The sequence below is a fragment of the Daldinia loculata genome, assembly GCF_022478755.1.
Source record: "Daldinia loculata strain CBS 113971 unplaced genomic scaffold F4817scaffold_1, whole genome shotgun sequence".
NCBI classification, from domain to species: Eukaryota; Fungi; Ascomycota; class Sordariomycetes; order Xylariales; family Hypoxylaceae; genus Daldinia; species Daldinia loculata.
This window is the reverse complement of record NW_026054855.1, coordinates 410,232-433,733: the sequence shown is the minus strand read 5'-3', so window position 1 is coordinate 433,733 and position 23,502 is coordinate 410,232. Positions and strand designations below refer to the sequence as shown.

At 47.4% G+C, this 23,502-nt stretch overlaps 8 protein-coding genes across 8 annotated transcripts; 4 read left to right on the top strand and 4 right to left on the bottom strand.

Annotated features, from left to right (window-relative positions):
• Positions 1-476: 476 nt before the first annotated feature.
• On the bottom strand, positions 477-3,599 carry F4817DRAFT_322155 (uncharacterized protein). The gene is made up of 3 exons (XM_049301367.1): positions 2,948-3,599; positions 1,181-2,893; positions 477-1,125 (listed from the first exon to the last, which is right to left on the bottom strand). Exons 1-3 carry the CDS (start codon positions 3,178-3,180, stop codon positions 882-884), a joined length of 2,190 nt encoding a protein of 729 aa, XP_049163855.1. The 5' UTR covers positions 3,181-3,599; the 3' UTR covers positions 477-881.
• A 1,207-nt stretch (positions 3,600-4,806) lies between these two features.
• Positions 4,807-6,850, bottom strand: F4817DRAFT_310997 (P-loop containing nucleoside triphosphate hydrolase protein; the record flags this gene model as incomplete). The annotated part of the gene is made up of 2 exons (XM_049299931.1): positions 4,807-6,582; positions 6,629-6,850. 2 exons carry the CDS (start codon positions 6,848-6,850, stop codon positions 4,807-4,809), a joined length of 1,998 nt encoding a protein of 665 aa, XP_049163854.1.
• A 512-nt stretch (positions 6,851-7,362) lies between these two features.
• Positions 7,363-9,389, top strand: F4817DRAFT_3537 (uncharacterized protein). The gene is made up of 4 exons (XM_049305416.1): positions 7,363-7,609; positions 7,715-8,030; positions 8,083-8,619; positions 8,678-9,389. Exons 1-4 carry the CDS (start codon positions 7,589-7,591, stop codon positions 9,073-9,075), a joined length of 1,272 nt encoding a protein of 423 aa, XP_049163853.1. The 5' UTR covers positions 7,363-7,588; the 3' UTR covers positions 9,076-9,389.
• A 251-nt stretch (positions 9,390-9,640) lies between these two features.
• On the top strand, positions 9,641-11,839 carry F4817DRAFT_322150 (putative cytochrome P450). Its single transcript, XM_049301366.1, has 6 exons — positions 9,641-9,853; positions 9,917-10,357; positions 10,528-10,881; positions 10,956-11,270; positions 11,345-11,520; positions 11,582-11,839. Exons 1-6 carry the CDS (start codon positions 9,779-9,781, stop codon positions 11,742-11,744), a joined length of 1,524 nt encoding a protein of 507 aa, XP_049163852.1. The 5' UTR covers positions 9,641-9,778; the 3' UTR covers positions 11,745-11,839.
• A 41-nt stretch (positions 11,840-11,880) lies between these two features.
• Positions 11,881-13,466, bottom strand: F4817DRAFT_3560 (uncharacterized protein). The gene has a single exon (XM_049305730.1). The coding sequence runs from the start codon at positions 13,394-13,396 to the stop codon at positions 12,224-12,226; it is 1,173 nt and encodes a 390-aa protein (XP_049163851.1). The 5' UTR covers positions 13,397-13,466; the 3' UTR covers positions 11,881-12,223.
• Positions 13,467-18,029: 4,563 nt separating this feature from the next.
• On the top strand, positions 18,030-19,263 carry F4817DRAFT_3486 (SPX domain-containing protein). The gene is made up of 6 exons (XM_049304715.1): positions 18,030-18,034; positions 18,204-18,359; positions 18,461-18,545; positions 18,723-18,845; positions 18,905-18,955; positions 19,045-19,263. Coding segments are annotated over exons 2-6 (360 nt in total). The 5' UTR covers positions 18,030-18,034; positions 18,204-18,357; the 3' UTR covers positions 19,144-19,263.
• A 564-nt stretch (positions 19,264-19,827) lies between these two features.
• On the top strand, positions 19,828-21,942 carry F4817DRAFT_3408 (uncharacterized protein). The gene has a single exon (XM_049303682.1). It carries the CDS (start codon positions 20,320-20,322, stop codon positions 21,745-21,747), a length of 1,428 nt encoding a protein of 475 aa, XP_049163849.1. The 5' UTR covers positions 19,828-20,319; the 3' UTR covers positions 21,748-21,942.
• Positions 21,943-22,033: 91 nt separating this feature from the next.
• F4817DRAFT_3410 (uncharacterized protein) lies at positions 22,034-23,121 on the bottom strand. Its single transcript, XM_049303705.1, has one exon. The coding sequence runs from the start codon at positions 22,897-22,899 to the stop codon at positions 22,138-22,140; it is 762 nt and encodes a 253-aa protein (XP_049163848.1). The 5' UTR covers positions 22,900-23,121; the 3' UTR covers positions 22,034-22,137.
• Positions 23,122-23,502: the final 381 nt, after the last annotated feature.

Below are 23,502 nucleotides of genomic sequence, written 5' to 3'. Positions count from 1 at the left end.
CCCATCCATGACGATCCGACAGCCGGCAACGCCAATACGGTGCGAACTTACCTACATATACATACACCTAGGTACCTACCTTAGGTACCTAACCAGCTTTGCCATCTCAGGAAACGCCCTCCACAAATCTGATCTGTGATCGCACGGCCATGCGGAGAGTAAAAGATCAACGAAATCTCATTGCGATTTCTCATCTAACCCAAGGATTTATTTATAAATAGTCAGCTACGCTAGATAAATTTAAATAATATTTGTACACCGTAGATCGACGCGCTCCCATACGAAACACCGCAATAGGATCTCCGTGCGCCACTGTCAGAGTAAGCGCCAAATACCTAGGTATCTTACATACCTACCTTGGTTAAGTACCTGGTTAGGTACACAGTAGAGCCGCCACGGAGGAAACGTTACAGGCAATCTTCGGACGCCGAGACTACCTAAGTACATACGTCGTAGGATTTTATGACAACAAAGACAACACAATTTCTCTCCAGATATACCTACCTAGCAAAATGATAGAAGTGAAATCCATATTATAACACGGTATAGGTATACTAGTAAAAGATGGGTTAACAGGAACTATTATGCAACACCTACAATAAAAAAAAAAATAGCCACACCACTTTGGTTATAATATTGTTAAATAAAATCAATAAGCAAAAATCCCTAGGTATCTGTCGGTATAAACTGCACCGATCCTTCTATATGTTTCCGCCATGCAAGGTAAAATGCTTCGCCGATCATGATTGCTTTCCAAATTACTCCCCGACTGGAAGAAAACGGCATTAACAGTACATATTTGATCAGATATACAAGACAGCTGGCATTTGCCGCCTTCTAAGTCCTGACTGTATATCAAGCCTTATATTTCATTAGTCGCTCTAGTCCCTCATGTTCCACGATGGCTTCAGAGTATTGCCCATCGCCTGTTGTGTGAAAACGGTGTCTCCTGGTAGACGACTGACTCTACCAGCACCGCCGCGGATGGCACTTAGATTAGCAGACGAAATACCACTGCGGTTGCTAACAACACTACCCGAGTCGCTCATCGTGTCGGCGTCCTTAAACCGACGCGGGGGAGCGAAATCGAGGGCAGTGAATGTTCCTGATTTACGCAACAAGTGCCTTAGGATTCATGTTAGTATTTAGCTTGCAAAAGTATTATTAGGAATTCACTTACGGGCTGGGTAACGCTGGTGTGTCGTCGAAAGCGCTCACTAGCGGCGAGTGGATTGGCGTATTCAGGACATAAGGCTTGCGTTCGCCAACAGGGCTCTGCGACCGACCAGCTGCGATGTCCTTGAAAGAAGGGGGAGGAGCAAATTCGATGGAACCCATAATAGCAAAAGAATCATCTCTCAACTTGGAAGGAGTAGGCAATGTGTTAAGCGCAGCAGGGGGGGGCATCGGCTTTCGCGGTTTGCCACCCGCCCCATTACCTGCGAGGCGGTTGGAGGCTGATGAGTCCGGACGCGGGCTCATCGCTGCCCATCTACCAGCGGATTGCGTGGAGCCAGCCCTGGGTCTTCCGCGAGGTCCACCAGGCATGTTCATGCTTCCGTGGGGACCGTGACCAGGAGGACCACGAGGGCCGGGTGGACCACGGGGTCCCGGTCCAGGCATCGGTCGTCGGTTGCTCGGAGGGGGAGTCATAGCACGGCGCGTAACAGGTTGCGCGTAAGGCATAACGAATGCATTGCTGTCGGGGTCGAAAAATGCGGTATCACCGAGATAGTTGGCATCGTAATCATCATAGTAGGCTGCTTTCTGTGCTTGCTGGGGAATGGGTGGTGGCTTTCCAGAATCTGTCTTCGTCTCCTCGAAGTACTCTTTGTAGAATGAACGAATCCTGTTGGCTCTGAACTCGGGGTCTTCCGACTCGAGGAAATCATCCGGTGGAAGAGGACGGAACCCAACAGATAGCCTACGGTTATCCTGGCCGGGCACACCCAAGCCAGCGGAAAGTGGGTGCTCAGGCTCGTTTATACGTGGCGGCATGTGTCGGTCGCTGCTACCCGTTACATCATCAGCATCGTCGATCTGGAAATGAGCTGTGTGATCCTCGTAGTCATTAGTGACATTAGATGCGGCAGCGAGCGACTCATTCCTAGGCGGTCGCACTCCTGCGGGAAACGACTTGGCATCCTTCGGTGAGCTAGCCATCGAGTTCTGAGAGGCGCGAGCATCCATAATACCCAGGCCTTGGCCGCCGGACTTTGGCATAGCAACAGAGTTCATGGTGGTTGCAGATCCAACAGCGTTAACGGAACCGTTAGACACACGCGAAGCTGTTGCTGCCGGCTCCTGAATCTCAGGGACCTTAGCGACAGTTGGGGCATCATTGACGAAGCGGAATTCATTCTTAACCGGGAGGGAAGGCTGTTTATCTGCCGACTCACGACGCGATGATCGCTTCGCAGCGGGAGGCACTGGCTGAAGAGGAGATGGAGACGAAGGTAGCCCCTTTTGACGGGTAGAGAAATCACCGGCCGTGTTAACAGCGAGCCTCTGTCCGGGCCCTGAACCCCTATCAGGTCCTTTCTGTACGGAGCGTAAAGAACCCGCATCACTAGCGCCATAGCTGGTAACAGGTCGATACGGATCTTCACCTTGGTTAAGGCTTCTCGCAAGTGATTCCCGAGAGTTCTGCAGATTAGGCGGAAGGAGGTAAGGACTTGAGAGATTCATATCCATAGAAAGTTGAATTTTGTGACTCGGGTCCTTCTCCTTTCCGAAGAAAGCACTCCGCCTCTTACCCGCTTTGCCGGGCAAACTACCCTCAAGACCAAAGTCCATCGACTTGTACTTGTCTGTCTCATCCTCTTTCCTCTGCCTTACAGTTGTTCGGTGGTGTAAATAAAGCAGGACGGAAAGTGCAAGTCCTACCGGAATGCTACGGAACTCGTTAGTCATATCAGAAGCTGAACCAGAGAATATTGATCCTCACCAAACACCCAGGATGATCGGAAGAGTCATCGAGCCACCAACTGGCTTTTCGTCGAGATTATTTTCCCTGGGGACGATTTGAGCAATCGTATTTGTCCCGGTGAGAAGCGAGTTGCTAATCCCTTGTCCAGTCTCTAGTTGGCTAGGCTGCTCTGCCTCCAAAGGCAATCCCCTTATATGGAAATGGTGGTGACCGTGGCCATGACCACGGCCGTGAATAAAATGCCCCGCCATGGTGTCCAACTTCACACCCTCAATTCCTTCTCTTAAAGTTCACCTGAAGCTAGATAGAACTAGACAGTAGAACTAGACAGGTATATCAAAGCCGATATTGATTAAATCTAACGTGATTTTAGGCTCATGCCAAAGCGGTATTCGGGATAGTCGTCGAAAGTTGAAAGAAGCGCCGTTTAAATCAATAATGCTGCCCACTATGCTGAAATCGAATATTATTCTACGAAATCGATGTCTCAACACTAGTTGCCCGGGTAACGCAAGACCGGAAAGAATGACTTGTGATCGGGCACAAATGAATGACTCGAAGTTAGCTATTATTATTAAAGAATGGCACGCCCGCTGGCAGGCAGTTAGGTCAGGTTTGACCGATTGTCGAGGGACTCCTGTATTAGGTGTTGGGGTGAATAGGATGAAGGAGAGAAAGAGCAGAAGCAAAAGGGACAAAAGAAGGTGATTGACCGAATACAAATGCAATGTCACTTTTGGTTGACCGGGATCAGGGGAACCAACGAATGAAAATTAATATGGCGGAAATGAATGAAGGGGTTGTGGGGACTGCGATACGGTAGGTACTGTGTAGCTTCAGATAGGGAAGAATTCCAACCGAGTAAAGGGCACTGTCCTTACTACTGGTAAGCCACCGGACAGGGCAAACATTCGCTAGAGGGAACTGAGGAAAGACGCAAGTCAGTAGGCTGCCACTGACCGTGACGGGTCTGTAGTACAGCACTGTGCAGTCCCTGACAGGAGCAAGGGGACTACTGCAGGAACAGAAAGACCATCCAATCAGGTCCCATAATTATCCAGCAATGCTGATAGGGAGGACATGGGTTAAGCTACCCTAGTCCGAAAAAGAACTGGTCCAATTAGCTCCCCCCTTTTTGGGCAACTTGGTTAAACTTGGTTACGTTCCTTGAATCGTTCGAATAAGCCCTGGCGACCTCCGCAGCCTCCGCTATCTTCCCCTTTACCATGTAGATGCTTTAACCAGCTTGTATCCGGCCGAAATGAAAAGACAGCCTGCTTGTTAATTTCAAGGTTGTTCCAAAAACTCGAGCAACATAATATATTGTCGACAACTAAATTGATTACCTATGAATAGAACCTATTGCATCGGACGATGGTTCTCAATTGACTATACCATTTAATCGATCCTATTGGTAACGGCATGCATCCGTTATAAATAGGTTCAAGTGGTTCGTCAGACGGCTCCAGATTTGATCCTAAGGTAACATACACCAACCTGCTTGAACCTGTCGAGGTAGGTCGGTCGATTAATAGTAATCCAGGAAAATCCCACAAGTCCGGGAATTACCTGATTGAAGCTTAGCTAGTGCAGCTAACCTGGAAGTGCACCAATCCAACGACAAGCTTGTTTCTTTTTGAAACTATCCCTGGCGATTGGCTATTTACGTCTCAGCCTCAACGGGTTCGACTGCAATATTGTTTCATAGCTTGCTTCTCTTTAACGAGCATACCTCAACTACCTGTCTTGGATAAGGAGGTGGATATCATTAGAATACCTAGCCTTCCAACGTGGGAGCACGATGGCCTCGACCACAATAGACCTCGTCGTCGAAATATACCAGGTCAATTGTGTCAATTGTCTATTCTGGTAACCCCTTATGATTTAACTTGGTAGTATCCTGACGCATACTCTAGAAGCCACTCCTTCTCGATTTTGCTGATATCGCGGATGAATATCTTGCTGCCAGTTTCCATAACCTCGTGGAAAATTACCCAATCAGCTTTGCGATTGAACATTAAAGAACTAGGATGCGCATAGAGTGTTGTTCCACCTTCAACGTTGCGGAAGCTTCCATCAGGTTGCATTCTAGCCGCGTGGGCAAAATAGCCCGTCGTGAGACATCGTCGAATCTGCTCTCCTTTATTGACCGCTGATGTCTTGAGGCTCTCGTCTACTACTATTCCAAACCGTTCCAGGTAGCGTTTCAGTTGCGCTCTGATACTTACGGCGCGGGTCATAGCTTTAAAATTGAGATGGTTTTCGTGACAAAACTTCGACTCTTTCTTGCCCTTGGTTATAAATGCTTGGTAGACATTTAGAAGCGTCAAGTGATCGCCTTCTTCTGCAGCGAATTTCCGTCGTGAAGACTCTGTCAGCTTCTTTTCCCCTTCCCTCTGGATCCATATGGAACCGCTAAGGGTTGTCATCGCCGCGATTGTAAGTATTTCGCTAAGGCAGTCAAATGATGAGGCTGTTAATAGGGTTTTCGCCATCATGGGCTCCACCGCAAGCTCCGCCATCCGCATACCCAGCGGTTTTGTAAGCTTAGCGTACTCATCCAGGGCACCTAGGGCAAAAAGCAGTTCTGTTGCTTTGGCCATAAGTTCCGCAGGTGGTGGTGTCAGATAATCGAAGCGTACGACGTTATCAATACCAAGCGCCTTCAGTTGTAAGATAAACGGTGCAAGGTTAGACCTTTGTATTTCCGGGATGTTCGCATCAGGTAAGGCCTGAAAAGCCTTTTCGGTGTAAAGCCGAAAACATTTTCCTGGCTTCGTGCGCCCAGCCCTTCCCGCACGCTGCTGTGCCGCCGCCTTTGAGACAGGTGTTGCTGTTAAAGACTCAATGCCAGTCTTAGGATCGAAGGCTCTTAGTTTGACGAAGCCCGAATCAATAACATAGACAATACCGTCGATTGTAACAGATGCTTCCGCGATATTAGTCGAGATTATGACTTTTCTTGTGTTCTCAGGCGGACTATCAAATACCAGCATTTGTTGCTCTGTTGATAACCCCGCATATAATGGAAGAGCAGAGATTGATTGAGCGGCTGGCGGAAGTTGGGCTGCTCGTTCCGCAATGGCTTGGACAGCGGTATCGATCTCTTCGCGACCGGTCATAAAGACAAGAATGTCGCCATCTGGCTCTTTGGTATGAATGTCGAAAATCGTAGACATCGCCTTTTCAACGTAGTCTTCCGCCGGTGACTCTAAATAGAGAACATCTACAGGATACATCCTACCTTCAAGGCTAATTATTGAACCTATCTCACTCTTTTCGCCGTCGGGAGGTCCTTGGTTATCGGACTGCTGGGAGAAGAAGTCGAGAAAGTCTTCCGCTTGAAGAGTAGCGCTACTAATAATAATGCGTAGCTCTGGTCTTCGCTTCCGTATCTTCTTAAGAAGACCAAGGAGAATATCTGTGCTTATAGACCTCTCATGGGCTTCATCAACCATGATAACGGAGTAGCGCGATAGCAATGGGTCGACCAGAGCTTCTCGAATAAGTAACCCGTCTGTTAAGAATTTAATTCGAGTTGCAGCAGATGTCACATCCTCGAATCTAATCGAGTAGCCCACCTCTTTTCCCAACTCACAGCCATACTCCTCGGCTACTCTGATTGCAACTGTTGTAGCAGCTACTCTCCTAGGCTAGTTAAGTTAGACATAGATTATAAGAAGAAGCAAGGAATCATACCTGAGTAACACCAACTATCTTACCGTCAGAGCACCATCCCGCATGCTCGAGGAACTGCGGTATTTGTGTAGTTTTACCAGAACCTGTGTGCCCAACGACGATTGTTACTGGGTTTTTCTCGATGAGGTAGAGCAAGCTATCGTGATGCTTGGCGATGGGTAGTAACGCTGAAGGCTTATGAAGAGCAGGGATGAATGTTGAGTTGAGGTCAAAGTCTGCCATGTCGAATAGAGTTTTCCTTTCAATAGTAATACCGGGTTGTCGCTTCACCACGTTTCTAAATGTAAAGCTTGTGTACTTGAAAACACCTGTTGAACGTGCATCCCAGACTTTGTCTAGGCATTTAGGATCTACATACGTAGTTATGTAGTTAGACAATCAAACTAGTTAGTTAGTCTTAGAATGCTTGTATTTTTTGAGTTTACTAGATATCAAAACATTCTTTCTTCGGCGTTGCAGCAAATAGATATTAGTTTCAAGCCTTTAAAAGTATGTTTTAAAGATGCTTCAAGCTAAAGAGCCAATGGTATCATAGTATCAAGTACATGCATGTGACTAACCTAGAGTTATCTTTTACTTTTATGGCACATGAGTTTATCACCCACGCAACTGCCAGGTAGGTAAGATCTGTGGCGCAGTATCTAGTACTTGTGTACTCGTTATCACTCAGCCATGTGGCGGGGGACGTCATCCGCGTCGCAACTCGCCTTGCCCCTCAGGCCGCCGAGATGTTACCTAGTACCTACATAATGTAGTGTAGGTATGCGCATGAACCCATAGCTGTATACATAGGTATCTCTAACTCTCCTGTTTTACCTTAGCTGTGCCTAATTAGGCAAACAATTTTATCCTCTTTTACTCCTGCAACGATAACTCCATTTTGCTATTCTATCAATAATCATTCGTTAATTCGTATCAACCTCCTATTTTACTTATCTCTCCTGTGTCCACTTGATCAACATGTCGGCCCCAACTGATACGGTAAGTTTCCATGTGAACCTGTTGCCGAATTTAATGCAATGTCCCGCATTTTTATTCTCAACGAGGACTTCATTCGCTAACATCGTGTCTGTTAATTACCTATAGAGCAAGGCTAATCCAGCGCCTGAATCTCCGACCACTGTACGCCCGTTCGAAATGGACGACGATGATATTCAAGAGACGGGCATTCTTGGCGATGATAATGCCCATCAGACGACCGCCAACGCGACATCGACTACCGCCAACCCACCCACAGCCAGCGAAGAAACCGCACCGCCCAAGCCTCCTCGGCCAGTTACCGAGCAACAAAAGAACGAATTAATTCTCAAAGAGGCCTTTCCGAGCATCGAATTACCGGTCATCAAAGCTGTTTTGATCGCAAGTGGTGGTCAAATCGATCCAGCTTTCAATGCTCTATTAGGTATGTATAGTGCCGCTGAAGAACCGGATCGATTTATTAATCGTAAATGAAGCTATGAGCGATCCGGATGCTGTCCAGAACGAACCCGCGCGCGAGGCTGCCCCTCCGCCTCAACCTCCGCGACCTACTGGGGCTAGAAGTCCTATGTCGCAAATAGAGGCCGACGAGCTCTACGCCCGAGAGCTTACCCAATACTACGAAAATGTTGGTGCCTACGAAGCGAGGACGACAAATCAAGGTCCCGGTGGCCAGTATCGCCGACAAGCGACAGGTCTAAAGCCCAACGAGATGTACGACCGAGACCGCAGCTTCATTGATGATGATCTGCCTGTCATTAAGGAAAACCTCCGCAAAGGATTCCTTGAAACCCAAACAAAGGTCAACTCCTGGTTTACCAACTTAAAGAAGAAGATCGACGGCGAGTATGATGAGAATGAGGACGAGACGCAGCCCTCTAAGCATCAACGCCAGGGATTCAGTAGACGTAGTGGAGAAGGCTCGCGAAGAAGTGCCGACTACGATCGCTACGACGCCGACCCACAAGTTCTCAGCGACGACTTTGCAGGGATGAGGCTTCATCCGGATGGTAGTGAGTGATACTTAATTATACTAGGTATATAAAAGAACCGCAGCTAACACCAATATAGGGTCATCTCAAGAACGCCCATCAGGCAATCCAAGTCTTTATAGACCACCGCCATCTACATCTCCTAAGCCTGAGGGTCGCAAGGTTGCTTTCAAGGAGGGAGTCGAAGACATTGACCAATATAATGCCTCCCCAAGAATTCCTCCCAAAGACAGCAGCGCAACTCCCCCTCCTGGCAAGCAGAGCAAATGGCAGCCTTTGTCTACAATTGAACCCAATCCGATTACAGATAACGATCCCTTTAGCCTCGGCGACAGCGAGGACGAGAAAGACGCGAAGGAAAAGAATGGCGGAGGGATCAAGATGGAAGACAGCGAAAGGCTCAAGCAAGCTACAGCAGATGCCATGGCTGATAGCTTGGTCGGGGGTTCTGGAAAGAAGACTGATGGTAAGGATTAAATGAGACGGGTTAGAATACGATAACTGCGCATTTGGCGGTAGAGATAGGGTAATGTTGAGTGACGCGGCTTGACTGCGCCGTACGCGGCTAGGCTATGCTATTCATTGGCCTTTAGATCAGCATTTCCGATCTGTTCAATCCCGATTTATTCAATCATTCCTTGCCGTGTGAAACCCGAAACCCGGTTCCCGAGTTGAATACCTACCTTAGACAAGACGGCGATCGTACCAGACTACAGGTAATACTATTACAGTAATAGTAACGAGACACGGATAGCAAAGGTTTAATTGGCTAAATGTACAGCATATATTCGTATCCGTATTTAACCCTAGCATTAAAACGATATGTCTCCTTCAGTTCTATGCAAGACGGGAGCATGCAACCCATATCATCGCGTCACTATCTTGGTACGGGAATATAGACAGCCCGGCAACACTCCAACGGGTCGCAATAAGTATCCGATACTTACTATACCTGTACTTCTTTCTCTGTAGACTGCCTATATTGCGACTCAGCCCCGCATTGAAACGACTTCAGGAAAGGCGTATAGTACAATACATGGGAAGGCCTTACGGGTGCCTTAGGTAGGTATCCGAACATCTTATATAAATACGTGATTCGCCATTTATCGCATGCTCACTTCCCTCATTTGTGGACAGACATAGTATTATATCTTATATATATCTCTTATAAGATATAACGATGTCGAGGCTATTAGAGTTGTTAGAGGTTGAGAAAGCCAACGCTGCGAAATATGCCATACTCACAGCCGTCGTGGTACGTCCCGAACCGGTATTACTATACGTACCTAATAATAGCTAATAAGATAATATGTCACAGCTCATCATATCCGAAATAACGATAATCGTCTATAATCTTTACTTTCACCCGCTCCGTGACTATCCCGGGCCGACATTATATAGAGCATCCCGACTACCATGGGCTCTCAAGTTTGCCACCGGTTCTCAGGCCTTCTTCGTTCAGAAACTTCACGATCAATATGGATCTGTCGTTCGTATCGGGCCGAACCACCTTTCCTATACGGATCCGAAAGCGTGGAAAGACATCTATGGTCATCGAATCGGCGGCGAAAGTAGCATGAATGAGATGTCGAAGGCGCATACTTTCGTTAAGACGATTCGCAGCAGGCCCGACTCGATCTTGACTCTGAACCGTGATGATCACTCCAAGTTTCGCCGCGTTCTTTCTCACGGTTTCTCTGATAGTGCGATGCGTGAGCAGGAACCAACGATTGGGAAGTATATCGACCTTTTAATCAGCGTAAGTAGCCTATAAAATACTAGAAGTTATCTATCTTATCTCAGGGGCTAGGTGGCCTCGAGGCTGCTCTACTCCTAAGGTAGAAGGCGAAAGTGCTGTATTCTACTGTCGTTAACAGACCCCTATAATTTAAGTACCCCTTTAATTGATGATAACTGACACATATCCAGAGGTTACACGAGGAATGTGAGAACGGGAAGAAGAAACTGAACATCGAGGCTTGGTATAACTGGACTACCTTTGACGTCGTCGGTGATCTTGTTTTTGGGCAGTCATTCCACTGTCTTGAGAACATCGACTACCACCCCTGGATCGAGACCATCTTCAAAAGTGTGCACTTCGGCGCTATGATGATCGCTTTGACATACGTTGGCCTGGGCGAACTTGTGCAGATAATATTCAAGTTTGGAAGCTCTCCTAAAAAGGCACGCCAATACACCAAAGACATGCTGACTGCACGACTCGCTATGAAAGGGGAGCGTGATGACCTCTTCGAGGGCGTGCTTAAGAAACGTGAGGAATGGGTATGGTCATCCTTCTTCTCATCATGAGCTTGGAATTTTGATGTTATAAGTACTAACTCTGTCTTCTCACTTAGAATCTCTCATTCGAAATGTTGTCTACAAACGCATTCCTTCTTGTGATAGCCGGATCTGAGACGACAGCAACGACATTATCTGGCGCCACCGCCCTCTTGCTATCTCACCCAGATATCCTCGAGAAGCTCCAACAGGAAGTCCGCTCATCGTTCAAAAGCGCCGATGAAATTACTATTACTTCGGTCAACAAGTTGTATTACATGCTCGCGATCCTGAACGAAGCACTGCGCCTTTACCCCCCAGTTACCTCTGGTCTAGTTAGGACAGTGCCCCCCGGCGGCGAACAAGTTGCCGGCCGCTATGTTCCCGAAGGTGTAAGTACCTCGTTATCCCGAAATCTATAACCACTCATGAATTCACTACCGGGAAGAAACTTACACCCGTATAGACATTCGTCGAGGTCCAACAGTGGTCGATCAATCATAGCAAGGACAACTGGAAAGACCCTTGGGAGTTCCGGCCTGAGCGGTTCTTAGATACTCCAGAAGCGGCTGCAAAAGCAGGCAACAAGCTTGACGCACTACAGGCCTTCAGTATAGGGCCGAGGAACTGCATCGGACGCAAGTATGGCAACACCTGACTCCCGTGTCGATTATACCAACTAACAAATTTTTTTTTTTCAAAGTCTCGCATACACTGAAATGCGTCTAATCCTAGCCCGCATCATCTTCGAATTCGACATGAAGCTTTCGGAAGACAGCCAGCGGTGGATTGAGCGGCAGGATACGTTCGTTCTCTGGGACAGGTTAGTATCTATTTCTATTTTCCCTACGTTTGAGTCGCGATGAGCTCGATTGGACCCGATGACCCGACCCCCCAAGCCCACTAAATAGGGCTGTTGCTAATATTCTCCGGGATATAGGATCCCCCTGAATGTAACCCTAACACCAGTTAAACGGTAGTCTACACATGCTACGCCTAATATATAAAACTATAAGGGGGTTACACTCGGTTTATAGTTCTCTAGGAATGAAAATACAAGTGTGTATGCTACTTATTTGTATGGGATAGTTATGGTTATGAGTCGGAATTTACGCCTTTCACAACTATCACGTCGATCATCGCGGCAGCCAGCCACCATTTCTTATGTAAATATCTGTGTATAAAAGTATGGTCTTTTTATAAATATAGTCAAACGGTTCAAACCCCCTCTTGTAGCTATGTTATTATATTTTATGAAAGCTTCTTAAATAAAACTGTGTTAATAAATAGAAAAAAGTTTATTAAGCCTTGACTATCATCCTTTTCATGTAGGGACTTACCTAAATTACTCATTCCCTTCCAAAAGCTCATACATCCACCAACCGGAAACCGGCTGGAGTGTATCTGGGCCCGTCTTGTCGCTAAGTTCAGGCCTCCCGGGTTTGAAATATGAGGATTCCGATTCAAGTAGTTCCCCGCTACTAGAGACAGCCATTCCGATAGAACCAGCTACTAATCTCGTATTATGTATAACTCCATTATCATTCACTGTAAGCGGGACCGAGGAGAACGCGTCCGGTATATCAGACATATCGATGATATGAAACAAGGTACCATCAAGACTACAACCGTATGTGTCTGGTGTATATGACTCGAAAGGAATCAGCGGTAAAGTGTACATGCATTCCCCGTTAACTTTCCAGAACGTAAAAGCGGTGATCCATCCTGAAAGATACTCAACGCCCGAGCCGCCTTGCCGGTCTGCTATCCTGGACCAGAAAGACAGCACCTCGGGACTGGTCGGTTCGTCAAATGAGCGAACGAAGTAGTCGAGCACCGCAGTCAAAAGGCGCGCGAACTGTGCCGGCTCCTTTCCCAGTCGCGGTAAATACTCCAGACGACGCCGGATTTTAACCCAGTCTTCTCTCTCGCCGAGGAGAGTCACAGAGGGTATCCCGCAAGTTAGAAGAGCGAAATACTTGAAATACTTCTGCAGAGCGCCCATCATAAGAACCGCGGCCGTCACCGTGTCAGTGTGCGTCGTCGTAGTAAAGTCCGGCATGATCCACGCCGTCAAATCCGGATCGACGACATTCTTTTTGATCTCGTCCGTCATCCGGATCGCCAGCCTGCCAAAGTCCACGCTGGTGATAGTTCCCACTTCGACGACTTCTAGCTTCTTCTGGCCCTCGTGCGCGACGAAGAACGGCCGCAGCTCTTCGGCGTGGGCGTTGATGTGCGTGCTTAGTTGGGCTATGATGGAAAACCAGACATCTTCCGGGCGGATTTTCAGGTGGTGATGATTGCTGTAGGCCTGGTAGACGGCTCGGACGAAGCCGTTGGAAGAGGCGAAAACTTGTGCGTTTTCTGGGATTTGGATGGAGGACTGGACTAGTTGCTTGCAGCGGCGGTGGTCACTTGGACAAGAGCCTCGCAGGAGTTCTGTGGGGGATGCTGCCGCATCACTCCTCTTCCAAGCTCGAGCAGGATGGGCAGCGGTTTGAAGTGTGATAGGCATTTTGAGATTGAGGTTTAGGGGTTGGGTAGTTTGACATACCGTAGTTATCGATGAATAGGCATATATGTAGTTACCTATATATATATATATAGGAAGAATATATTTAGCTGCCTATCAGTGGGGTGATTGAATCCACGGCAATGCTACGCTACTGCCTGGCTGTGTATCTTTATTGGATAGGAGTACGCTGCTGTGCCTTACGAGACGTAATCAGATCTTTAGTTGAAGCATCTTCTCAGCTCTAGATTTAGAGCTATTTCCCGAGTAATATGGGAGCCTATTAATACCTCCAGCCTTATCCCTCCGGACGATCTCGCTAGGGCTAGGTCGTATCAATATGCCCATTAGGTGTTTGTTAAAGACTCATGTCGCTCTTTCGCTCATCAGTCCTTATCCTGGGCAGAAATATGGTTGTTGAATTCTGTTTAGGGGGCGTGCTGCCGTTGCTTCTGGGAAGGGCCTCTCTCTATTTTTGATTTGGGTTTAAAACCTGGGGCTTAAATGCCTGAATAACTGCTACTAGCCGTCGCAGGTAAGGCTCTTATCCAGACATATTTGCAGTATCCCCCAAACCAGTGATAGGTAAAATCTCGCTTTCTATTTTTCTCCCCTTATAACCCAACATAGCGATGTTGTCAACGTAGTGTCCAATCCCGGCTCCGCGGCCTCGAACTTCTCTCTATAGACACCATACATCCGGCATCTGACCCAGTCATTGGGTACTCTACGTACCCGAGAGTGTAGCGTACAAGGAGTCCTTCGTGGTACTACTGGAGTACATCAGGGGAGAAATGAGCGTGTAGTGTGTAGTAACCTCCGGCCAGATCGAATACGAGGAGGACATAACGGTAAGTTTGATATGGGTCATGAAGCTTAAAGAGGATGGCAATGGTAATATAAAAATAGTTGAGAGAACCTGGCGTTTTCAAAAAAAAAAAAAAAAAGGGGGGGGGGGGGGGGGGTTTTCGGGGTAATTACCGATTTGCTTGTTACCACGAGTATTCCCTATATCTTCTGGTGAAAGGTATCCATAAAGGATGAATGGAAGTCAAATACTCCAATATCACAATGGGGGATACAGGATAGAACATACGTAGAGGTAACACACTGGCCTATTGTTGGAAATATGTATTTGCATGTTGTTAGGCTAAATTATTCACGATGGTTACATCGATTTCGATTAAGATAAAATGCACTTGCTTCAAGAAAAATAATTTAGCATATAATATTTATAAAAATAAAACGAAAATAACATAATAGAAATGCGCAGCATGGGAAAAAAAGGGGGTAGGTGGTAGGCAGTAATAAAAACAATAGCACAAATGAAATACAAAAAGGGAAAAAAGAATTGCAAAAAAAGCTCGGTCTGGGTGTTGAACCCAGGACCTACGAAAAACTACTTTGTAAATGTCGTACTGTCAAGTCACGGGCATACCGGTCCAGCATATGACACCACGGTGCAGTTTTCTCTAGCCTCCAGTCACCCAGGGATACTTCCTTTTTGCGGGGTCGGCTGAGCGTTTGCAGTTTATTTAGATATATAAGTCTTGTTACCTAGGTAAGTACGTATTTACGCAGGTACATCTCGTTGCCCTTGGCGAGGGACTTACAGGTGTGCTGCATATCTTCAGGTGCCAGGTGGCGTGCCAAAGTTGCGAATAGCCTCTGTGAGGCAGCAGCTTACAGTAGGTAGCTTAATTAGGTAGGCACCTACCTAGGTACTTGATGCCCGGACCAACCAGCCCCTTTTCGAAACTCTGCATTGTAGGGTTTGCCGTTTTGCGTCTTCTGGTCCCTACACCTTTAATCATTTGGAATAGATGTGATATCGTTTGGTAAGATATTGATAACTTGCATTTATTGCCTTGATTTTATTAATCTACCTACCTAGTGAACCACTGTAGATTTGCAACTGCTTGATGCTAACAATTATTTACTTATTAATATCCTGAGGCTATAGAATCTTTAACCAGCCCTATCTTGTATCGATATATAATTTAAGAAGTTGTTATGAACTTTAGGTCCGTAGTAATGTGCTTGGGCCCGTTAAAAGAAGCGCGTGGTAGGGATATTAGTTATCATAGCTGTTAGCTCACCTTGCAAGGCTGACAAGCTAACAGCTATGACTTCTTCTTTTTGGCTCATGAAGTTTAATGCATAAAATTATGCCCGCCCATTTTACGTAGCTACGCACAAACCATGAAGCTCAAAGAACTAGTTATGCCTTTTGCTACCTTCTACTTTAGTCTTGCCGATATTTGACTGTGCTTATAGATGAGTTATACTCTTGCCCTTAAGTTCAATAGGTTTGATACTCCATTATAGTTAATTCAAAGGCCCGGGCAAAGTATAATTGTATACCTCTTAACAGTAGTAGGTTGAAACTCGGAAGAGCAATACTGGATTAACTCATTGAGAAATTAACCTTCCGAGATTCTTGGAACTTCGAGGACATCAAGTCATTCCCCGAAAACTTCAATATAATTAAATCATATGTTCTTTAAAGTATTAAGTCACATCTACTCTAAATTAGTAGAACTATCATCGCCGTAATTCTATAGGAGGAATAACGCTGGTTTTGCAATCATTTAAAAGAGCTGACGTTAATATCTTCTAGGGATATAGATATTAAATATTCACTTGAAAAAGGCATATCGAGCATTGATGTAATAGATGACGACAATTTCGCGGTTAATATCGACCAGTTCTAAGAATATCTCATCGAGATTGAGATCAACTAGATCTGTTATTTCACACTAGAGTATACGGTGACTGCTATAAAACTAGAGCAGAGACCAATCATCCTTCCATCTATGAAGATGACATATTCGGAAGGAAATGCAAAACAAGGAATATGAGATTTTGCCAACAACGAAGATGACGTATAAGTCGGAGACCCGAAAAGGCCTGGTGATAAAACGAAACGGAGGGAGAGGACAGCGGAGCACCGGGACCTGCCGATCTCACCCCGGGCTCGGAGACACACCCCGGCTATCCTCACTCAGCCTCGTGCATGAGATGTCGAGGGCCACGAGGTGAAGATAAGAGATCTGATTGGTCAAAAATGTCAATGGGAAAGAGGAGAAGAAAAAAAAGTAGCTGCGATGTAAAGTGGATCGATCGACCACTCGTGGGGCTGAGCTGCAGCCCGTTCCCGAAAAACCGAAATCCAAGGTATCCGGTACTCTGTCCGTGTGCTAGGATTTGTTCGGGGGATATAAATCCGTTACGACTATAAGATCGTGAAGAAGTCCTTTTGAACGTGATGCGTCCCGGCTTTCCTTTTCAAGTTTTAAATCATGCGGCAAATAATTTTTTTCCTCGCTGACATCTATGATAGATAGACATGTTAGTAGCTTAGTTTATTCAGGTAGTGAAGTATCTCAAGTATGCGGTACAATGAAGTTGCTTCTCCGGGTGCTAGTGCCCCACTAGAATAGATGAGAAAGTTGTGTTCCACCCCGACTTCCCTCTAAAGTATACTAAACATACTACTACTAAAATACTCTACACTAAAATACTCTACACTAAAATACTCTACACTAAAATACTCTACACTAAAATACTCTACACTAAAATACTACGTTCAAAAGACGACCCCTCTAAAAGCTTGTCTGTTATCAATCTAGAAGCTGGCATCAAAGGCCACTCGACGGTGCTCAACAAGCTCATTACGTATAAGATACAGCACTCGCTAAGCTCAAAACAATGACTTCAGACTCTCGATCCACATTCGGATGACCCGTACGAACGATATCATATGTCTGTATGTGAATGTAGCCTGAATAGTCTGCAAGGTTGCAAGGTTGTTAGGTTGTTAGGTATATTGGAGCTAGGAAAGCGTCAACACTAGCTTCTCGGCGCTCGAGAATCCAAAGGCCATCGAGAATTCATAGTGCCATACGGATTTGACGTCGTGAAGAAGTTCGACTGGTGAGAAATTCTCCATTTTTCCTGTAAGGTACCTTTCCTACCTTTTCCTACCTACCCCTACCCCTCCACGGGAGTCACCATCGCCATATTAAAGTCTGGGGCACGTCCTCATAACAACTCTCCTGCGTCACATCCGTCTTCGTTGAATCTATCAGAGCCTATCAGATCCTTTGCTCTTCCTGTTACCTGCTACATATACCAGCTCTAAGCCCTCTCATCGGGATCACCAGCCGCTCCATGCAGAGAACACCACTGCATTCCACCCCGTCTGACCCCCACCTCTCTGTCTAGCAGCAGTCATTGGATCCAATACCCAATATCTCGGCCTGCCTACAAGCCGTCTTACCAAACGCCTCGAACTACCTGAAGCTCTGACCCTAGTACCGAGTCGCTGTTGTACGACCGACCAGATCGTCGTGGGCGTGACCTCCCCCCCATCAGTAACTTGCTGGACCTTGGATCGTGTGAATTCAGATCCGCCCGGAAGGCATAGTGCAGCACATCGGCTACATTTATTAGGTCCGAGGCCCTCGTTATCATTACATCAATCTAGCCTAATCCCAGGCTCTTCTATGCAACATTCCGAAGTAGTGGCTGATACCCAGAAGCTGCAGGTTGGGCGGGAATCCTACCCATGAGCTCACGCCCTACTAGAACGCGCCCCTCTCCTTGAGTTGCCACATGCCCGGAGCTTTAGTTCGTCTGGTACTACTTTATCCCTGACTATTAACTTCGTTCTTCCGTTTGTCTCTCTTAACCCCCTGATATCCCCAGGGCCGATAATTATATGACTCGGGAGATACGCCTTTGCAATCCCTAGCTTCTCATATCTACGTCAACCCTACCGTGCCGCTAATCCACGCCTCTGCCTTAGCTCCCCTGACACAACCGCTCCCCTGCATTTGGTTACACGCGGGAAATAGCCGTTTAAGTTATCTTTATTGAAACACGCTTTTTGCTTCCAGCCTTGAGGTATCTATCCAAGTAAACAGCCTTCGCAGGCTGGTTGCAGGCGCCTCTGCCGCACCATGTAAGTCTTACTCGTTGGTTGCCGACTACCTTATCATCCCCTTGCCTACCGAGCTAGAATATCGCCTCTTGCGTCGGCAGGGGTTACTAATGCCTCTTCAGGAAGTTCGGTAAGCAAATCCAGAAGCGTCAGCTTGAAGTGCCAGAATATGCTGCTAGCTTCGTGAATTATAAGGCGCTCAAAAAGGTACGTTAACTATTGCTCTACCTAGTATATCCTAGTCAATGATGTATACTCTCCCCGGACTTTAAGAGGTCTAGGTCCATGTCGATCAGGAAAACAACATAACTTCCATTTGTACCATCTTATATGAAACTTATGTTGTTCGGAAAGTGGGATTGTTTCACTAACACCAGCCAATAGCTCATCAAGAAGCTCTCTGCTACCCCGACGCTGAGCGCCCAAAATGACCCTCGCTTTACTCCCACGCCGGTGGACACCCAAGCTGCCTTGCAGGCAAACAAAGCAAAGTTCTTTTTTCAACTGGTAAACTCTAACCTCCCATGGAGGAATACGTACTCGTGGGCGGCGCTCATATCTTGTAGGAACGAGAGCTCGAGAAGGTCAATGCATTTTACCTTCAGAAAGAGGCCGAAGTAAGTATAGCTTCTGTTACCCCAGATTCTACACTTGGGCCCCTTATTGACACCAACCAAGCTGAAAATCCGGCTTAAAACGTTGCTAGACAAGAAGAGAGTTCTACAGTCTCGTCAGAACGTATCTAGACGGTCGGCCAAATTCACGACGTTGGAAGAAGGGTTCCAACAATTTGCAAACGATCTGAATAAGCTTCAGCAGTTTGTCGAAATAAATGGGACTGCCTTTTCGAAGATCCTTAAAAAATGGGATAAGACCTCCAAGTCTAAGACTAAGGAGCTATATCTCTCCCGCGCTGTAGAGGTGCAACCGTTCTTCAATGCCCCGGTCATTAGCGAACTCTCGGACCAAGCGACAACTAGCTTACAAGAGCTCGGGGCGTGGTCAGATGGGGACCATGTCTCGTTTGAAGCTCGGTCGGAACACATGGTGAGTAGCCAACACCTCCTCGGAACGGACGAAGGCGACGCAGATAGCCTATTACTCGACACAGCAATCAGTGGCAACCTAGAGTCTCTAAGGGACTTGCTATCAAGAATGAGAGCTGGTTCTAGTTCGCCATCGGGGAAGGACATCTCCTTGATGGAAAGAGTAACCCGTACCTTTCTCGCTGCTATTCACGAGGCGCCACAGGCTTCTCTTGAAGTTCTACTGGAGACTGGGCTCGTCGACGTTCGATCTGAAGATGACATCAACGAGCGAAACTGCCTTCACCAGGCCACCATCTACGGGAACTCATTTGTCTTAGACGTTGGTCTCGCGGGAGGGGTTGAGGTTAGCAGAACTGACGTCTATGGGCGTGTACCGCTTCATTATGCAAGCATGCATGGGCGGTTGGACATGCTTGAGCAGCTTCTTCGAGGTAAGGACAGGTTAAACACTTGACTAAATCATGTTGTGCTAAATCTAGTGCGTAGCCGATCCGACGACAATCGACCTTATAGACCACGACAATTTTACTCCGCTAATCCACGCTATCATCCATGGTCACCTTACATGCGTAAAACGGCTTCTCGAAACCTCCTCCCGCCTAGATCCGAAGTCAGAGACGGACCATATACCACTCAACCTCGCCTGCGAGCATGGGTCACTCGATATAGTCGAGCTCCTCCTAGAGCATGGTGCCCAGATACTTCCTGATGCCGAAGGCTTGTACCCGCAACATCTCGTAGCTCGGTCGGGCCAGACGCCTCAACTACTCCGATTGCTGCAGAACTATGGTGCGGACTTGGATCAAGTCGATAAGCTCTACGGCTGGACCCCGCTAGTGCACGCAGCGAGCGAAGGGAATGTGCCTTGCTTAGAGGAGCTTCTGAATGTGGGCGTTGACCCAAATATCGTCGACGAGAAAGACTTGCCTGCAATGTACTATGCGGCATGGGAAGGTCATCTGGAATGCATACAGAAGCTCACACCGTATCAAAGGGGCAAAGCAGAAAGTCCCCTGATGATGCAAACGACCGGTCCTCTTCTTGCCCCTATGGGGAGTGGAAATAGTCCTATCCCTATGTCGCTCGATGCAGATGCTATTCCTATCCTTGAACTTCCGCCACCTATAATACCTCTGAGACGCTACGGTCATAACTTCCTCGACACGAAGGCTGTGATCCAAATCAGCTTCCAGGTAGAAGGAGACCACCCATTAGTGTTCTTCCACGACAGCAAATACCCAGCCGCGCGACTAACCATCTCTTCCAAAGCGTCGGACCTCATTCCTAAGAATATCATATTACCTTTTCAAGAAGACACTCGACTCGTATCTTTCCAGGTCGACAATCTTGACACTTTCACCCTTGATTTTGACGTTTTCCCTACCTACGGCGCGAAAATAATTGCAAAGACGGTTGCTCTCCCAAATACGTTTCGATCTTCCTGGAGCAGCTCGGGGAAATGCTGCCTCCCGTTGTTTGACCCCAGACTCCGGGCTATTGGCCAGATCATATTCAATACCCAAGTAATCAAGCCCTTCCAAGGCACTCCGTTGGAGATAACAGATTTCGAGACTTATTGGAAGGCTACGAGTCAACTGGACCAGAACCCAACCATGTTTGTCACCGGTTCGAGCTTGTCTGGCGACTTTGTTCAGTTATATGTTCAACATACCAGCGATGGCATCCCTGTTGTATGGCCGCGGTGGATGATACAATGCGGTGGAATTGACGTATCAATCTCGCGACTATCATACGAGCAATTCTCTACGGTTACGGCCTCGAATTTTGGTCGAACTCAACTTCATCTGATACCCTCGCACGGCCTTAACAACATTGCCGAGGTTCATCGAGCTCTCAACACGGCAGGAGTTTCCTTGGAGCAAGCCCTCTCCCTGCTCCCTAATTCGATGCATGTCGATCTGCAGATTATCTACCCGTCAGAAGAAGAGGAGAGAAGGCTCGGATTAGGGCCGACCGTGAACGTAAACAGCTTTGTAGATTCCATACTAACCATAGTATTTGATCACGCGAGGGAGCAACGAGCGCAGACGATGTCGGCTCCTGACACTGTTAGGTCGGTGGTGTTCAGCTCTTATAACCCGACGATCTGTACAACATTGAACTGGAAGCAACCCAACTTCCCCGTTTTCCTATGCAACGACCTCGGCCGGGAAGATGTTATGCCTTCGCCGAGCATGATCCAGAGTAGCGGACGAAGGACGTTTTCAGTTAAGGAGACAGTGAGGATAGCGCAGGGTAACAACTTTATGGGGCTCGTTTGCTGCTCCCGACTACTGGTGAGTTGTCTTAAAGCGAAAGCTAGCTGTGCATGTGGTATACTAATATGGAATCCGAACTAGAACATGGTCCCCGCGCTCGTCGACGCGATAAAGTCGCATGGATTAGCGTTGGTCGTAGACAAATCAGCCGAGGAGGCTACAGAGCCATACACGCATGCGGATGCATTCCCTGTTCCCAAGGGCGTCGATGGTATACTGAAGGGTAATGGCGTCTTGAGATTTAACGAGTCTATAGGTGTATAGACAAAAACTGCGATTTGGAGTACTTGTTGGTTTTTATAAGGATGGGCTGCAGAGCTTGGCTTATGCCAAAACTAGGTCCTTAGCACTGGCTTTGATAACTTGCGCGAGAATAAAAAAAATATTTGCCTTATAACTTCGCTTTTGTGATCTACTACAGTGATGCATTAATATGTAGATATTGCGGCAACGCCTTATAGTATTCACGTATTAAGCCCCCTTATACTCGTACCGCAGCGCGCTTAGATCTCTCTCCGGGTCCACGCCGCCCATGACTATTTTGGCGATTATCACGACCCCGTACACGACGGCGGGTAAGTTGCTCAGTCCAACGTGACCCCATTGCTGCTGTCCCTCCGCAGAAGCACCTGGTTTCGATACGAGCCCGGCGAGTACCAGTACCGCGCAAAGAGCTACGTTCAGATACGGTAGATACGCCGCCAGCGGCGAGTTGCGACGCTCTTCCGCCCAGAAAGGCGCGTTGATGGCGTTGGATCGCTCGGGGATATTGTCCAACTGCTTCCTCCTCGTGCCCTTGGAACCACCCTCACTCTCACTTTCCTTCCCGCTAGTATTGCTAATCCACCCGTCAACCCCGCGTATCCCCGTGACCCCCGGCGGCAGCGCCCATAACATCCACGCTGTGGCGGCGAGACTGGTTAGGCTGAGGAGGGCGCGTATGCGGTCGCTCCCGCTGCCTCCGTTTCCGTTTCCACTTCCGTTCCCGTTGTCGTTGCCGTTTCCGTTACTGTATGCTTGGGTCAGGGCGACGAGATACGGTACTGCGGATACGAGGGGTAGGGCGAGTAGGAGTAGACGGAATTGCGCGTTGCGGGCGTCGTTTTGGTGGGCGAGGGATTGGATTAGGGCTTCTTGTTCTTGCTCGTCGAGGGCGGTGGGGGAGGAGTCGGAGTCGGAGTCTGTGGAGGAGGAGGCGTGGGTGAAGGGGCGGCGGGTGCGGAGGGATTGCATGGCTGGATTTGGGTGTTGGGTGTTTGGTGGTGAGGTTTCTTTGGTGATGGGTTAAGAGGTTGATTGTGGTAGTTTATATTTCAATATTCATCTCGAGGTTGTTATTGATGTGTGCTTGAGATCAGGCGGATGTTTAATGTTTAAGCTAAGCTATGGCATACCTAATGAAAGTATGCAGCCGTGAGGCTTGTGATAGCGCAAAGGTTAGGATGAGTTGGGAACCTTAAGCTTAGAAGTGACGTAAGGCGGTAAGGTTAAGCCGCAACTGGCCAGCTATTAGCCACTCTACTGCTTACCTAATCTAATAGGTACCCCGTGCTTATGGCTGGTGCGCTCAATTGTGGCTTGCGCTAATGCCCCCTGAAAGTGATGGAGGTCTATAGGTACTGTATGTACATTTGTATATTTTAAATACCTTAAGAGCGTCTATTATGATGGATATCATCGTATAAGCTTAAAACTTCTAACCTGAATCCTAGGCACTATAAATACTAAGATGTCAGATTCAAGTGCAAGCATCCAACGTACTTAACTTAAGCAGTAGACTTGAGTAGTAGAAAAAGGGGAGCAGGGGGTCGTCGTCGTTTGGCATGAGACTTGAGA

Excerpts from the sequence above, each read along its gene's own strand:
- F4817DRAFT_322155 (XM_049301367.1), bottom strand. The coding sequence starts at position 3,180 with ATGGCGGGGCATTTTATTCACGGCCGTGGTCATGGCCACGGTCACCAC. Across the intron at positions 2,894-2,947 it reads CCGATCATCCTGGGTGTTTG|CATTCCGGTAGGACTTGCAC; the intron begins GTGAGGATCAAT and ends CGAGTTCCGTAG. Across the intron at positions 1,126-1,180 it reads ACACCAGCGTTACCCAGCCC|GCACTTGTTGCGTAAATCAG; the intron begins GTAAGTGAATTC and ends ATGAATCCTAAG.
- F4817DRAFT_3537 (XM_049305416.1), top strand. The coding sequence starts at position 7,589 with ATGTCGGCCCCAACTGATACG. Across the intron at positions 7,610-7,714 it reads TGTCGGCCCCAACTGATACG|AGCAAGGCTAATCCAGCGCC; the intron begins GTAAGTTTCCAT and ends AATTACCTATAG. Across the intron at positions 8,620-8,677 it reads GAGGCTTCATCCGGATGGTA|GGTCATCTCAAGAACGCCCA; the intron begins GTGAGTGATACT and ends ACACCAATATAG.
- F4817DRAFT_322150 (XM_049301366.1), top strand. The coding sequence starts at position 9,779 with ATGTCGAGGCTATTAGAGTTGTTAGAGGTTGAGAAAGCCAACGCTGCG. Across the intron at positions 10,358-10,527 it reads ATATCGACCTTTTAATCAGC|AGGTTACACGAGGAATGTGA; the intron begins GTAAGTAGCCTA and ends ACACATATCCAG. Across the intron at positions 10,882-10,955 it reads TTAAGAAACGTGAGGAATGG|AATCTCTCATTCGAAATGTT; the intron begins GTATGGTCATCC and ends CTTCTCACTTAG.
- F4817DRAFT_3560 (XM_049305730.1), bottom strand. The coding sequence starts at position 13,396 with ATGCCTATCACACTTCAAACCGCTGCCCATCCTGCTCGAGCTTGGAAG.
- F4817DRAFT_3486 (XM_049304715.1), top strand. Across the intron at positions 18,846-18,904 it reads CAAAGTTCTTTTTTCAACTG|GAACGAGAGCTCGAGAAGGT; the intron begins GTAAACTCTAAC and ends CATATCTTGTAG. Across the intron at positions 18,956-19,044 it reads ACCTTCAGAAAGAGGCCGAA|ACAAGAAGAGAGTTCTACAG; the intron begins GTAAGTATAGCT and ends AAACGTTGCTAG.
- F4817DRAFT_3408 (XM_049303682.1), top strand. The coding sequence starts at position 20,320 with ATGTACTATGCGGCATGGGAAGGTCATCTGGAATGCATACAGAAGCTC.
- F4817DRAFT_3410 (XM_049303705.1), bottom strand. The coding sequence starts at position 22,899 with ATGCAATCCCTCCGCACCCGCCGCCCCTTCACCCACGCCTCCTCCTCC.